We start from the raw sequence: 16,902 nt of genomic DNA, 5'->3' as shown, positions 1-16,902 counted from the left end.
ACCGACATTTACAGTTGAGCCATCAACACCTTCACCGACTCCCTTTACGTGAGTGGCGTTCTTGGAGTTAAACCACCACCCATCGCAGACGAAGAGCTTAAACTCCTACTTATCCAGAATAGACCTCGACATATCCAATGTATGTCCTGCATGCAACGAGTCTCCGCATGACACTGACCACCTCTTTGCATGCCCTGCCAACCCTACTCATCTAACACCCTTTTCCTTTTGGTCCGACCCCGTCGTATTAGCACGTTTCCTGGGCCTCCCGTTAGATGTCGTCGACGACAACACAGATAACCCTTACCATCCTAACGGCACAATTACAGCTGTTGAGCTGGATTGCAGTTACGAGTCTTATGCCACTGAACAATTACAATTACAGATGTTTAGCTGAATTGAAGTTACGATTCTCATGTGTTAAAAAAACAACAAAAAATAAATATTTTTTAAAAGTTATATTTTTTATTCAAAGTCGTTTCCTTGTGCTTCGATACAGCGTTTAGCCCGGTCAATTAGCATTTCCAATGAGTGTTTAAGGTCATTATTCGGAATGCTCTTGAGAATATCGGTCGTCGCTTTTTGGATAGCTGAAATGTCCTGAAACCAGTGCCCTTTCATGGGCAAATTAAGTTGTCCAAATAGGTAAAAAATCACAGGGTGCCAGTTCAGGTGAGTAGGGTGAGTGATTAATAGTTAATATGGAGTTGTTTGTCAAAAAAATAGTGACAAGCGTCGACCGATGACACGGCGCATTATCGTGAAACAGGCGCCAGGACCCTAGCTCACGATATTGTGGCCGATCACGACGAATGCGTGACAAAAGACGCTTCATAACACCAAGGTAAAAACACAGCATTAATCGTTTGGCCAGGTGGGACGAACTCTTGGTGTACAAGATCGGAATCGGAATCGTAAAAACAAATCAGCATTGTCTTTATTTTTGACTTCTGAAGACGACCGACTTCTGATCGTCACAGAGGTCCTCACGACCTTCTTGGAATCGCTTAAACCACTCATGCACATTACTACGGAATAGGCACTGATCACCATAAACTTTTTTCATCATTTGAAATGTTTCAGTAAACGTTTTCCCAAGTTTAAAACAAAATTTAATATTTGCTCTTTGTTCAAAATGCATTTTACGACCGATGACCAAAAGCTGCTCACTTTTTGATCGATAACATCGATTGTAGTTACCTAATTGTCTTAAAATTTTTACGAAATGTCAACAAGAGATTAAACTTTTTATTTCATATACCCACCAATAGGTGGCGCCACCAGAAATAGTTATATTTAAAAAGTTGTTTCTTTTGCAACAGACCTTGTATATATATAAAAAAAGGTTAATTTTCAAAGAAAAAGTTAAAAGTGTTATTGTATTTCATATAAGAGCCATTTGATACCATTGGAGTACTAAGGTTTTTAACGCTAAAGAACGAGCAGCTGGTTGTCTCCGAGCACCTGGAGAGTCAGGACAAACATTTTCGCTCGACGTGTTTATGTGAGTGGTGCAAGCCGAATATGCAGCGTTCGTTAGAGCCAAGGTACGCGATTAAATTTTGTGCGAAACTCGATAAATCTGCGACAGAGACGTTTGATATGATCAAACAGGCTTATCAAGATGTTGCTTTAGCAAGAAGTGGTGTGTTTCGGTGGCACCAGGCCATTTTGGAGGACCGGAAAGAGATCGCTGATGAAGACCATGCTGGGAGACCTGCGACTTTGACAAACACCGACAATATGCCTCGTGTGCGCAAAGTTTTGAACTCAGACCGTCAACTAAGTATTCGTTTAATTGACCAGATGTTAAATTTATCAAAATCTGTGGTTCATGACATTATCATGGAGCACTTGAACATGCGCAACTATTGAAAGTTTCTCCACGACAACGCTCCAGCTCACACCGCCTTCCTTGTGTACAGCTACCTAACCAAGGCCGGCATCCCATCGCTTCCGCAGCCGCTCTCAGTCCAGATGTGTAATATTATTTTAATTTATAAGTAGCGAAGTACGTACCGGGTCGCTAGTTCATTATAAATCGAAAAAGCACTTCCTTTATATGGTTGAAGGGCACGATTCCAATTACGTGGTCCTTTGGGTACTGAAAATGAATTTCGGTATAAATAGGATATGTACTGATAGGGGAGCTTCTCCAGAGAAAGAATATGCAAAAAGAGTGTTGCTAACACTTATGTATATTATCCAGAATATTCGCGATTAAAAATTCAGAAATTTGTATTAATAACACATGGCATTTCTCAATGTTAAACTAAATTTTTTCACATTTTTCACTTTGTGTATTGAAATGTACTCTAAACATTGAAATAATTTCACATTTCACACTTCTTTCGTAAGCACAAATATTTGGTCAAAATGCAATAAATCGATGCTTTGGAAATGTTCAATTCCATTTCCATGAATTTCAATGTTGATTTCGGCTGATTATTGATGAATTCACGCACGGTTTCGATGGAATTTAAGGTGATCACGGATTTTGATTGGCCCGCATGTTGATCGTCATTTATGTCCTCACGACCACTTAGAAAACGTTGAAACCACTCGTGTACTCTGCTACGGGATAGGCAATCATCGCCATAAACTTTTTTCATCAATTGAAACGTTTCGGTAAAAGTTTTACTAATTTTAAAACAAAATTTAATGTTGGCTCTTTGTTCGAAGCTCATTTTCGCACCGATAACACAAACATACTGACACTTAAAAAGCAATAACTTCACTTCCAATCGATGAAATGTCATGAAATTCTCACCGGACCATCGATAAAGATAGCAGATTCTAACGCACCAGTCGACATATAGATGGCGCCACCAGGGTGCGCTAGATTCCTAGAAGTCCTGTTTACTTTGGAACGGACCTTGTACATATAAATATATGGAAATAGTGTTCACAACTCAATTATAGCTTAGGAAATGTTGTTATTATAGTTAACATAGAAAAAAGAATAATGTGAAAATACAAACAAAGAAATTATTTATTTATTTATGTATTTTAATATGACTTGTAAATAAATTTACAAACAGAAAAAAAAAGAAAAGAAAATTATTTTGTTATTTTTTAGCTAAATTTACTAATTTAACAATGACTTAGCAATCTCATGGCTGAATAGATTAGAGTGTTTACAATTATGAGGAAAACCAGCTTTGCCACATATTAAGAACCAAATATGAAGAACTTTTCAACGACAGCGTTTTTATTGTTTGTACATAAATTCATGTTGATTTTTGTATTAACTATAAAAAATTATTTCCAACATTTTTCGGCGATCTAACCCCGTTTGGATCAGTGAGTATAAACTTAAGTTTGTCGTCATTAAAGCAACGCCTTGAATCAGGATTGCTCCGTATCCTTCTGACTCGGAGGAATTTTCTGCTGCGATTGTGCCAAAAGGCTTCATCCAAACTCCATCTCGGTCAGGTTGATACATGCAATTAATGGAGCCATCTTAAGACCTGCTGAGGCCTTAAGACACATAGGGAGTGAACCGCGAGTTACGTGGCCCAATGTTGCCAACGCAATACTGCGACACTAGCCTCTACGGCTGTACAATCTGCACATAGTTCGCGCACTGCGCCGCCACTCACACCGAGTGGCCAACAGAGGACCTCCACGGTCCCCAGGAACTCATCTGACAGTTCGTTAACGGCTATGTCTCTGTGACCAGGCACCCAGATTAGGAGCACCTGGTTTCTTTCCGCAAGGCTGTTCAGCCGTTCTCTGCACTCCTGCACTAGCAGCGATCTGATCTCGTAGGAGGAGAGCTTGGTACGTGGACCCGCGATCCCTGCACCAATTCCCTCTGACATTTTTGAGCCATTGGTGTACCACCTCAACGTACTATTCCTCAGTAACAGCTCAAGGGTGGAGTCGTTTCACTCATCCTTGCTTCCGAGGGTGACCTTAAACTTCTTAGTGAAGTTAACTGTTTTGGTAGTGCTGTCCTTCGGAAGGAGGCAGATTGGTATATTGCCACTTATCTTTTCCATTCTCTGGGACGAGATTATCTTTCCTTTGCCAAACCCCTCTGCCGTTATTTGCAGAAGTGTGCTCTTGGCTACTTGACCGATAACCAAGTGAAGCGGTGTGAGTTCAAGTAGGACCTCCAGAGCTGCCGTTGGGCAGGTGAGCATTGCGCCCGTCATGCAGACACAGGCTAGCCGCTGTAGCTTCGATAGTTTGATCCCTACAGAAGTCATGGTGTACAACCACCTAACGATCCTTGGCTTACAGCCCCAGCACTTTCCCGCCAGCCGATTGCACACCATTAATGCCTTTGTTGCTTTGACCAAGTCAGGTCTACATGCTGCTTCCACCGCAAAGTAGAGTCCAGCGTGAGTCCGAGGTATTTGACTTTATTGGTCATCTCTATCTCTCTGCCTCCTAGTGTGAGATTCCTGAGACCGGGTAGGGACCTGCGTCTAGTAAACGGGACTATGGTCGTCTTAGAGGGGTTGATGTTCAAATCAACCTTCTTGCGCCACCCCTTTGCCAGGTTTAGACCTCTTTGTATTAGGTCGCAGAGAGTGTCCTCATATTTGCCTTTGGCTATAATTACAATATCGTTCGCATACAATTGGCAGCGGATCCCATTGCCCGTTAGCATTGCTAACAGGTCGTCTACGACAAGACTCCACAGCAGAGGTGATAACACACACCCCTGTGGGCAGCCTCTTGTGCCGAGACGAATTCTTTTATCTCCTACTGTGGTCTCAGCAATTCTGGTGCGCAGTACGGCTTCTATCCATCTACGCACAGGTGCTGCCACATTCCTTTTCTCCAGTGCTCTGGCTACACTCCTATGAGACGTGTTGTCAAAGGCACCTTCGATGTCTAAAAAAGCGCAAAGCACCACCTCCCCATTCTCCAGTGAACTCTCTATCTCAGAGGTTAGCTGATACAGAGCAGTGCTGGTAGATCTAAGCAGTGATTAAGATTTTTGTTTTGAATTGTTTTGAATTTTCAGTTATTTGTGAAAAGAAGAATAAGAAGAAATAATTTTTTGTGAAAAAAATATGGAATCGGATTGGGATGGCGATTTTGACAGTGACCCAGAATACGATGACCTGTGGAATATTATAATGCGACGAACAAAAGAGTTCAGATCACGGCCAAAATTCTTCATGCTACATATATGACGATTAAGATTTCCGCGACAGATTTCGGATAAGCAAGAAACAGTCTGAAATGTTCTCGATTGTATTCGACTACAAATTTAGCACAAAATTATGTATACATTTCTTTTAGGAATCATGCACTACCCCCAGAACAAATGTTTTGGCTTATATTGCGCTTTTATGCTACGGGAAGTATGTTGAGGACCGTAGAAGATTTATTTGGAGTATCTGAGTATGTTAAGTATTTTATGGATGACATTTGTAAAACATATGTTGCCCATAACGTTGCCATATATCATTATAAAATTTCAAAGAAATTAATCATTGACTGTGAAACGCAAACGAATACTCAGTCTGCAACAATGCTTAGCTAAGATTATATTTTTTTTGGCACAGCATAAGTATGGACTGTGAAACTGGGCATAAGATTTTAGATGTAACATATGATAGTCTATGCTGCTTCATTCCTCATACGACCGCGATTATCGCCAATATACAAAGCCGCAACAAAATCCTCAAGTCGCTAGCCGTCAGCACATGGGGAAAAGACAAAGAAACGTTGTTGGCAACTTACAAGGCAATCGGCCTGCTATAAATATAGTTTTCGAGATATTTGCATTTAAAGTTGAAAATTTTGCAAATTTTATTTTGCAATTTCTCGATTTCTAGTATTTATTTCTTTCATATTATGCACTTTTTATACACTTGCACTTCACTACATTGTTTCTACATAGGTATAACTAATTTTGCGACGGCTATAATTATATATTTTCTTAAACTGGAGCATCAGCCCTATCCAAATATACCACTTTTAACCCTGAAATAGTGGGATGGTATACTAAAGTTTCCCCAATGGCGTTCTTGGAGTCCAAACACCACCCATTGCAGACGAAGAGCTCGAATTGCCGCGAGAAAAGCGAGTGATGGTTGCGCAGCTTGGTTCTGATTTTGTCCAGACCTCGACATATCCAACATATGTCCTCAGTGCATTGAGTCTCCGCATGACACTGGCCACCTCTTTGCATGCCCCGCCAACCCGACTTATCTGACGCCCATTTCCTTGTGGTCCGACCCCGTCGAAACAGCACGCTTCCTGGGCCTCCTGTCATATGACGTCGACAACAACTTAGATAAACCTTACCATCCTAACGGAGACTAGATAATCCTTTAAAATGAAAACCAAAAACAAAAAAAGGAAGTACTGTCGTTGAAAATTCTTTATATTTGGTGTTTAAGATGTGGCAACGCTCGTTTTCCTCATAATTGTAAACCATCTAACATTTTCAACGGTGAGTGTGCTAAGTGATTTTTAAATTAATAAATTTAGCAAAAAATAACAAAATAAAGGTGAAATGTGAACTTATTTCAATGTTTAGAGTGTATATTTAAATATACTAAGTGAAAAAGTAAAAAAAAATACTGAAACATTGAGAGACACTATGCGTTATTAACACAAATTTTTGAATTTGTAATTGGGAATATTTTAAAAAATATTAGTGTTAGCAATATTTGCATATTTCTCTCTTGGGGAAGCTCCCCTTGCAGCACATACCCCATTTATAGCGAAATTAGTTTTTTTTTTACCTGACCGCCAAAGTAATCGGAATTGTTAGCACATAAATGATGTCCACTAAGAGTGTAAAAAGTAGTTAAAATATAGATTTCTTGCTTATAAAGCATGTAAAAGTGTAAAATATGAATTTGTTTAAATATTTACAACTTGATTAACCGAATTTAAAGTGAAAAATAAATTGTCTTAAAAGTAGTGAAATAGCTTGTTGAAATGTTCAAATTTTTGAACTTGAAAGTCGAATATCTCAACGGTACCTTCAGATCGCGGTGCCAAAGAAATCGAAATTGTACCGGTTGAAGTTTTCAACTTTTAATGGAAATATGTACCTATATTATTTTAATCTGGAGAACCTCCTCTTTCTCTATATAGCTCATGGAGGCTATTTTAAAATTTAACTGGTCCTATTGATTTAGACTAATCCTTAAGTTTTAATTTAGTAACTTTCGAACGTTATAGTTTTTATGTTGCCTCATCTTTTGGCTGCGATTTAGAATAGCATCACCGGATTTCGGGGTTAAAATGGGTATGAAGGGATAGAGGTCCTCCAGATCAAGAATATACATATATACATATAGTTGCAGCTGACTTATGGTTTTTGAGATATTTGCATTTAAAGTTCAAAAAATCAACTATTTAAAATGCGTGTTTCTCCAATTTATAATGCATTTTACACTTACATTTTATACTTGATTGATTCAATATGAGGAATGCATCGGGACCTTTGGTCTATTGTGCCCTCTCCTAACTTACATAGACTCACCTAGCCCCAGCGCATTGATGAAGTTCAATAGACTTCCGGGCGCTAGTGAAGCCATGCGATCCCTATCTGGAAACATACAGACTGCTGTGCAGTCAATCAGCAGGTGCTCCGGGGTTTCAGGCTCCAAGTCGCAGAACCGGCAGTTATCGCAAGAGGATAGGCCCATGTTGTACAGGTGCCTATTCAACTTGCAGTGGCCGGTATACCATGCGACCAGTAGCCTGAGTTTGTTCCTGGGAAGGTTTATTACAACCTTGAACCTACTCAAATTGTATCCTCCCATTAGCAACTCGGCATGTCTCATATCGCGCGTTTGCCGCCAATGCTCCTTTTATACTTTTATATCCACTAACACTTCACTCAATCGTTTCCAATCATTTATTTTATATTAAATAGTGCAAAAATAACTTTAATTCCATATCAAACTTTAGTTTAAATCCATTTATTCATAAAATAAGAAAATGGTTGTAAACAAGCAAAAAATCAGTGTTACCATATTTTGTAATGGAATAAAATTAAGAGAAAAGAAAGATTATGACGTCATAACTAAATTCATTATCGTGTGATGAGTAATGTAAAATCTTTTAGACTTCTCATTATCTTGATAAATCACGGTGTTGGATCGGGCAAAAAGGTGTTCAACGCAAAAGAACTGAGCACGCCCAGGTGTTGGTCCGACCGAGGGTTATTTTTTTGAAGCGCGGCCGAAGGCCCCCCAACGCAAAAAAGAGTTCAACGCAAAAAACCTGAGCACGTCCAGGCGATGGTCCGACCGAGGGTTATTTTTTTTGAAACGCGGAAGAAGGCCCCCAATGCAGAAAGGAATTCTATGCGGAAAACTAATGTGTTACCTATATCCTGTCATTGTGGTATTATTTGTTTTCATTTCTTTTGGTGCTTCTGTAAAATATGAACGTACGGTAGCACCGATTATTACTTAGAATGCAACCCTTTTGTTATCGTATGAAAAAAAATAAATGAACAAAAGTTATTTTGCACTATTAAATATAAAATAAATGGTTAGAAAAATTAGTGAAGTGTTAGTGGATATAAAAGTTAAAAATATTACTATAAAATTCATTATACATAAATGGGAGAAATACGCATTTTAAATAGTTCCAATTTTTTAACTTTAAATGCAAATATCTCAAAAACCATAAATCAGCGGCAACTTTATATATATATTTTCCTAATCTGGAGGACCTCCTCTATCCATACATACCCATTTTAACCGCGAAATCCGGGGATGCTTTTCAAAAATTTACCCAATCTTTTTACTCCCCTACTGATACCGTCTCCAATCTTTGAAAATTTTTACATACTGTTTACAAATTGTTTAATACTGACGAATACTTAACATTCCGATTAGTTTTCCATTTTCGTTTTAGGTAAAACTCAATAAACTACAATGAGAGCGTGATTTAATGAGAAACTCTACAAATATTAGTTAAACTTTACACAATAATCAAATATTTCAATACCTGATAGAAGTTCTTATTGTGATTTGACCAGAAATCATGATTCCATTTTTCGGTCTGCTCCTGCATTTGCCTTAGGCGCCTTTCCAAGTCTGTTTCATTCTTGGGAATATGTCTGACATAGGGGCGTATATTAGATAACTTATCCGGGGGACCCACATAGTCTTTTGTTATAGACCTAGGATCCGGCTTTGCACTTAAATCAGACAATTTAGATTTACATCCTCGCAGGCTCTTGGATCTACACGAATTTTTTATAGCATTATGAAGTTTCAAGGAATACATTATGTTATATTAAAACGATAGTATTGCTTGCTGTCTACATAGGCATATTACGGGGCATCTCGACAGGATAAAATCTATGTCTTACTAACTGTATTGCCGTGCCTATTGCCAGTGGAGACTCCACATTGCTTATTGCTTACAATATATGGCAAACTAATTAGTATATCGTAAGCTATAAGCTGTCACTTCAGCAGTTTGACAGCGCAGTTTTCATTTCTATGAAAATTTCTAAGAGGCAACATATCCCATTTGCACATATGTATGACGACGGCATTTTCATTTCGGTAATATGGAAATTAGAAGAGCGAGAATTAAGAAGGTTGTGTTATATTATAAAAATAAAGTACATTTTCAAAATAACATTTAAAAAAAATTTAATATTTAGTTTATTATTGTTAATTTACTGAAAAATTATGCAAATTGGGTTCGATTTAAGCGAAATCTTAAATTTAATAAACTTATAAAAACCAAAATATCATTGCTCATTTTAAATTTATTATTTTAACTGGTATATAAAATTTATGCCACAATTATTATTTAAGGAGTTCAAGAGCTTAAAATGTGCGCTACATCAGATACCTACCCTACGCCTTTGCGCAAATGATTATAATATGTTTGCAAAAGCCCACATACAAATTTGGCAACGGCAATAGCAATACGTTTGACAGTTAGTATTCTATAAATTCTATCCTGTCAAGATGCCCCGTTAGTACAATATTGTCAGAATAATATATAATACATATATTATTTATTAGAATAAGTATTTCTAGAATATGATCGCAATATATTAAAACAAGGTACCTCGACAGGCACTGTACATTGCTAGCAAACTGTCAAATACATTGCCGTTAAAACTGCCCATACACGAGCACACAAGTGCGTTCGATCTGTATGTGTGCGCTTGCGGTTTATCGTGTATGGGCTTGTTCGTGGACCGATCCATGTTCGCGAAAATGTTTGATTTTTTATGATCGGTGCGCGAACATGTGTATCGTGTATGGCGTTATCTGCGCACAAACAGTGAAGATCGCGGACAATGGCAAGTGTTAAGGGGAGAGCCTGCTTTCGGGGCTTCAAAAAACCGATTTTTTTGAGGATTTTTTTGGGAGGGAAAGAAATAATTGATTCAAGCAAAATTTATAGGATTTATAGTTATATATTTCAACATCTTTCACAAATTTTTTGGATACGAAATCTTTGATATTCTGCCTTTGGGAAGCAATCGCCCGATGCATCTCCCATGTGCATTTTTCGGACGGCGCGCAGGATGCAGGTCGCAAATTCTATTGAAAACAAAAAATTCAAGGGATTCATCTTCTAGTTTATCTTCTAGTTAAATTAAGAAAACTCAAAAAAAAGTGTAAAATTTTAATTTTTTTTAAATTGAATAAGTAGTGACTTTTGACCAGAAAATGTTTCTTTATGCTGTTTAAAAGTATGTTAAAACTTGACTTTTCTTAAAATTTTTTTTAGTTTAAATATGAGTTAATTTTATGCCAATGATAATAAACTTTGCCCTAATTCCATACGACGTTTAGTTGTTTTTCTATCCTGCCCGCCAATTAAGAATAATCGTAAAAATGAAAAACCGAGAAATCACGCTTCAAAGTTTTCGCTTTTTGCCCAAGCGCTCATACGAGTACATATGTATGTATATCTGCTAGACGCTCGGTCACTTCCCTTCTAGCTTCGATAATATTTCGAATTCCCATCTATAACTTTGGGACATATTCTTAGATAATTTTTAAGAAAACTTAAGCAAAAAAAAAAATCGATTGTTTGAAGCTTCTAAAGCAGGCTCCCCCTTAATAAAGATTTTGTATCAGAATTTATTGATCTTATAAATATATTATTATAAAAAATTAATTGGCAATTTGGCAAATGAAAAGTGATAAATATAAAATTGAGAAAAATAAAAGTTGGAATAACTTATTAACGAAATAAGAAATAAAGAAATAGATAAAAGTGCTACATTAGAAATAAATTCGAAGAAAAGTTCCGCTTGCCTGTCGCACATGTTAAATCAGTGAAGAACGAACGCAAAATGGATTTGTGTGTCGTGTATGGGCAAACGAATTCATACCGATCGGACGCACTTGTGTGCTCGTGTATGGGCACTTTAAGGTCGCCAATGATCTTTTGTGGCCATTTGATATCTTGATATAATCATTCTCTATTAAAGTAGCCATCACGACACACAAGTGTGTTCGATCTGTATGAAATCGTTTCGCTATACACGTCATTTTTGCGTGTGTATATAGTGCCAGAGAACGTATTCTATGTATATCAACAAGCGTGTGAAGTGTCAAAAGCAAACAAAATGCAATGAGTGTGTTTCACCACAGCTAGCTCAGCAGGAGAAATTTTAACAGTGGCGCGTGAACAGAGCTGAGTATTGAATGAAAATTTTGCTCAAATATATACATTACTAATATATATTGTTGGCCTTTTGCTTATATTTTTATACGTTTTCATGCAATCATATTAATTGATATGATTATCATCTTGCGCATTTTTATGAATACATGCAAAACTGATAACATTCTAATTAAATGATGCTAGTTTCAAAACAACTTGTATATTGGTATGTGATTTTTTTAATATTTCTTATTTTTGGTAATATAAGCCATTAACCATCATAAGCTAAAAGAAAAATGAGATTTTGTGTGCACACAGCGCCCGTTAGTCTTGGATCCTACGGGATCTGGAATATCAGATGAGCTCAAAGCTGGGGGAGTGGGTCGGCAGGTCGCGGATAGCCGGTAGAAGCGTAGCTATGGAACAGACGACTGCTAAAGTCACACCAAAACGACCACGTGATGAAAAGATGCGATGACAACTACACCTAATATAATTGCAGGTGACTTTAATGCCTGGGCTCTAAAATGGGGCAGCAAAAAACAAATTTGAGATGTAGTGCATTACTTTCAGCATTTACTTTCTAGACGTAGTACTGTTTAATACAGGAAGACAAAACACATTTGAGAAAAATTGGCGTAGCTCCACTATCGATATATCTTTTGCCAGCAGAGTGCTATATCGATACATAGACTGCCGGATATGCGACGTATATACCCAGAGTGACCACCTGGCTATAATGATAAGTATCAGCAAGAGTATGCAACAGCGAAATGTTTGCCACCAAAAGGTGAAGTCCAAGGGATGGAGAATTGAAACCCTAGATGAGGAACTTAAGTTAATGCTGGATGAAAACATAAACGGAATTGATGATATAAACCAACAGGCTAAATTGTTGGTACAAAACATTAGCAAAGCCTGTGATGCCGCTATGAATAAAAAGAGGACAACCGCCCAGAGAAAGCCTGCTTATTGGTGGAATCGTAAAATCGAATCACTGAAAAGTGATAGTCAAAAAGCGAGGCGCCGTTTCAAAGAAACATAGGCAGCTTAGATTGTCACAGACTACGAGAAGCATTCAAGATGAAACGCAACGACTTAAAAAAAGCTATTAAAAAGAGTAAAATGACATGTTTCAAAGAATTATGCGAAAAAGTGGACGAAAATTCGTGGGGAAGGGCGTATAGGATTGTAATGTCAAGTATTAAAGGTGGCAAACGTCAAGCGCCTACATGCCCCTTATTACTCCAAAATGTTGTAGAAACTCTATTTCAACAACAAAACCAAGGAGGGGGAAATTTTTACCGCGAAGAAGTCGTAGAAGCGCCAGAAATCACCGAGCTCGAAGTTTATCAGGCTGCTGAGCGCTTTGAAAATAGCAAAGCACCAGGAGTAGATGGTATCTGTTGGAAATATATATACGTGGCAACACTTCCCATCACTATTTTCCGTTATCCTCATCTCTTTGCACACTAGTTTGTAATCCTTTCTCATACTCACTTCATTTTTAGTCTATCACAATAAATCAAACAAACAGGTTATGGGCCCAGCGGACTGCTGTGTGTCGACATTCGCGAATTTGAAATTGTGTGAAACATAGACTTGTGCGCACGCGTTGTTGTATGTTATAATAGCGAAAGACTGTGTGTCGGTATTTAAATTTGTAAACGCAAATAATTATACTGTCCGTCGGTGTATTATAGTTTAAAAGACAATGAGTTCGCTTTTCTAAATCGAAAGTGTTCTTGTACACTCCGATCTGTGGGGCGTTGTGTGTGGCCGTGAGGTCAAATCAGACACTATGACGATTGCGGAAAAAGCGGCATGTGATATTAAAAATGAAAAAGTATTGGCTTCAATTTTACTTTGTGTAAAACCGTCACAAATAAACCATGTGAAGCATTTGACAAGCGCATTGGTAGCATGGAATAAGTTCCGCGAAATACATCAGCCAAAAGGACCTGCGCGAAAGATTTTGTTGTTTAAAAAACTATTACAACTAAATATATTTGAAGGGACTGCCATTGCAAATCATATAAACGAATTTTGTGGAATTCGCGAGAGTCTCTCTGAAATAGAAGTTGAACTTCCAGAGGAAATATTAGTGATAATTTTATTATCAAGTTTGCCGGCGCAATATGAAAGAGGGTGCGCGGCAATGTGCAATTGAAGAAAAACAAGATAAAAGTACAAAAGTGCTAATGCAAGCTAAGACATGCGTATCTAGTAATTTACAGAACAAAAACAAAGCAAGCGTAGCAAACGGTTTAGGAAACAAGAACAGTAAAAACGGTAAAAATGCCAAGTGTTTCAATTGCGGTCGGCGTGGACATTTCGCAGCAGCATGTAGACAGCCGAAAAAGAGTGAGTGCAAGCAAGAAAGCAACAGGGTTGAACGGTCTTGTTTTATGATGCATACAAAAACGAATAACAGAAACGTGTTGGCGACACATACTTGGTGCGTGGATAGCGGTGCAACTTCGCATTTGTGTTGCGATCGCAGCTTGTTTACAAAATATACGAACGCTAGTGAAAAAATTTGGTTAGCTGGTGGACAGTGTATTGACGCAGTAGGCCGTGGCGACGTTGACGTCGGCGGTACACTGATTACATTGAAAAATGTTTTGTATGTACCAGCATTACAATATAACTTTGTGTCTGTGAGCGTGATTGCGTCGAAATTAAAAATAACAAAAATTGCGTGTTATTGAAAGCGTTCAAGGACAATGGACTTTTTATATACAAGAGCGATCATAACAAATGTTTAAGCAAAGTTACACAAAATGATACAGAAAGAAATGCATTTAAGTGGCATAATCGGTATGGACACGTAAATTTTAATTGTTTAAAGGACATGTCAAGCAACCAATCAGTGTTTGGGTTAAAGATTGGTAAAGTGCCGAATGAAATAGTATGTAAGACATGCGCAAAAGCAAAAATAAATGTGAATCCCTTTCCTCAAGTTTCAGAAAAGCCTGCAAAAGAGTTACTTTCTGTAGTGCATAGTGACGTTTGTGGTCCAATAAATTGCACATCAGTTGGTGGTTCACGATATTTTGCTACATTTATTGATGGCAAATCGCGTGTGTGTATATTTTTTAAAAACGAAAGATGCTGTTTTTGAGGCATTTAAAGAATACAAGGCTATGGCAGAAAAGCAAACCGGATGTAAAATTAAAAACTTGAGAAGCGATAACGGTCGCGGAACATGCAAATAGGACATTGGTAGAAATGGCTAGAGCAATGTTAGATTATGCAAAATTGGCGAGCATTTTTGGGTAGAGGCAGTGAAAACAGCTGCATATATACGTAATCGAACAGTGACAAAAATTCTCGTGAACAAAACGCCACATGAATTGTGGGTGGGTACGAAACCCAGTGTATCGCATTTTAAAATTTTCGGGTGGACGGCAGTGGCTCTCGATAAAAAACAATCAAAAAAGTTTCGCACTAAAGGTAAAGAGTGCATTATGATCGGTTATTCAGAAATAAGTAAGGGTTATCGTCTGTGTGATCAAGTAAGCAGAAAAGTTTTTGTCAGCCGCGATGTCATCTTCATCGAAAAGCCTAATGATACTCAGCAGGCAGATACGAAACTCATCGAATTCAACGAAGATGAACTGCAGGGCATCGTGTTGACTAAAGTGCAGTTACATAGTAAAAACAACGATGGCGAAGTAGCAGATACTCAAGTGGTAAACAGCGAAGGTGTAGAAAGTGATCAAAGTGACGACGACAGCAATAATGTACGGGATGCAGTAGTGAGTGGTCGAGGTAGGCTAAAATTGTTGCATACTGGCAAAAGAGGACGTTCGCGAAAACAAACAATGAACTCCATTTAATGTGTGAAGAGTCAGTAGAGACACCAAACAGTGTTGAAGAGGCGTTAAATAGCGATCATTCTACTGAATGGAAAGCCGCGATGGAGGAGTATGCAGCACTCGTGAAAAATGACACGTGGATACTTGCTTATTTGCCACAAGGTCAAAAGGTGGTTGGTTGCAAGTGAGTATATACTGTTAAACGTGACAAATTCGGCGACATTAAGCAATTTAATACGCGATTGGTAGCCAAGCGTTGCAGTCAGCGATACGGCGTAAATTATTTTGAGACATTTTCTCCAGCCGTCAGATACGCAAATATTCGAATGGTAATCGCATTGGCGGTTGAACATAATTTGTACTTACACCAAATTGACGTGGTTTATATGCAGCAACCAGAGTGTTTCATCGATAGAAGATATCCAGATCGCGTATTGAAACTAAAGAAGTCTTTATACGGTTTAAAGCAAAGCGGTCGTGAATGGAATGAGAAATTAGATTCTGTTCTTCAAGATATGGGATTTAAGCCATAGCATGACTCGCTATGCATTTATGTAAGAAATTCGATAAATGTAACGATTTTAATTGCAGTGTACGTAGATGATTTAATCATTGCGAGTTCGAATAAGTCTGAACTAATCCAGATCAAAGCCGACATAGCAAGCAAGTTTGACATCGTTGACGGTGGTCAGTTAACGCATTTCTTGGGCATGGAAATAGGGCGTTGCGATGAAACGGGCAGTATGACGTTGTGTCAAAAGCAGTACATTTTAAGGTTGCTTAAAGAGTACAATATGGAAGATTGTAGAGACGCTACAACTCCATTGGATGCTGGGTTTAAGGTTCATTGCAGTAACGAAATGTGCAAGAAGGTCGATAAAGTGCAGTATCAATCAATAGTAGGCGCGCTAATGTATTTAGCAATATCAACTCGTCCTGACATCATCCATTCAGTTAGCAAATTATCTCAGCATAATACAGATCCACATATAGAGCATGAAGCTGGATTAAAGCATTTACTACGGTATTTGAAGAAGACAGCGGATTTTAAATTACACTACGTAAAAACTGGCAAAGATATTGAAGGCTTTGCAGATGCTGATTGGGGTAGTGATCCAACTGACCGTAAGTCCTATACGGGGTATGCTTTCGTAGCAGCTGGTGGTGCGTTCTCTTGGGAATCTAAGAAACAGAGCGTCGTAGCTCTAAGTAGTACAGAAGCCGAGTATATAGCATTATCTGCGGCAGCAAAAGAAGCAGCGTACATAACCAAACTTCTAAAAGAAATGGGTTTTGGCAAGAGCGGACCTATGGTAATAAATAACGACAATCTGAGTTCCCAAAGTCTGGTGAAGAATCCATTCTATCATGCACGGAGCAAGCACATTGACATCAAATTGCATCATATCCGGCAGATGTACATTAACAATGAAATAGATTTAAATTATATTTCAACAAACAATATGATGTCAGACATGTTAACTAAAAATTTACG

The 16,902-nt window shown here is 38.1% G+C and overlaps 1 protein-coding gene across 2 annotated transcripts in view; it reads right to left on the bottom strand.

The window, feature by feature from the left end:
* The window catches only part of LOC120779991 (COA8 family protein CG14806, mitochondrial), a 32,374-nt gene extending 23,083 nt beyond the window's left edge, over positions 1 to 9,291 (bottom strand). The window contains exons 1-2 of one of the 2 annotated variants that reach the window (XM_040112285.1): positions 8,947 to 9,291; positions 8,813 to 8,868 (exon numbers count right to left, since the gene is read on the bottom strand). In XM_040112285.1, the coding sequence (XP_039968219.1) occupies positions 8,813 to 8,868; positions 8,947 to 9,228 (338 nt within the window). In that variant the 5' untranslated portion in view covers positions 9,229 to 9,291. The remainder of the gene's footprint in view (positions 1 to 8,812; positions 8,869 to 8,946) is intronic. The other variant, XM_040112281.1, reaches the window with a different exon arrangement.
* Positions 9,292 to 16,902: the final 7,611 nt, after the last annotated feature.

The sequence above is a fragment of the Bactrocera tryoni genome, chromosome 1, assembly GCF_016617805.1.
Source record: "Bactrocera tryoni isolate S06 chromosome 1, CSIRO_BtryS06_freeze2, whole genome shotgun sequence".
NCBI lineage: Eukaryota > Metazoa > Arthropoda > Insecta > Diptera > Tephritidae > Bactrocera > Bactrocera tryoni.
This window is presented reverse-complemented; position numbering and strand designations above follow the sequence as displayed.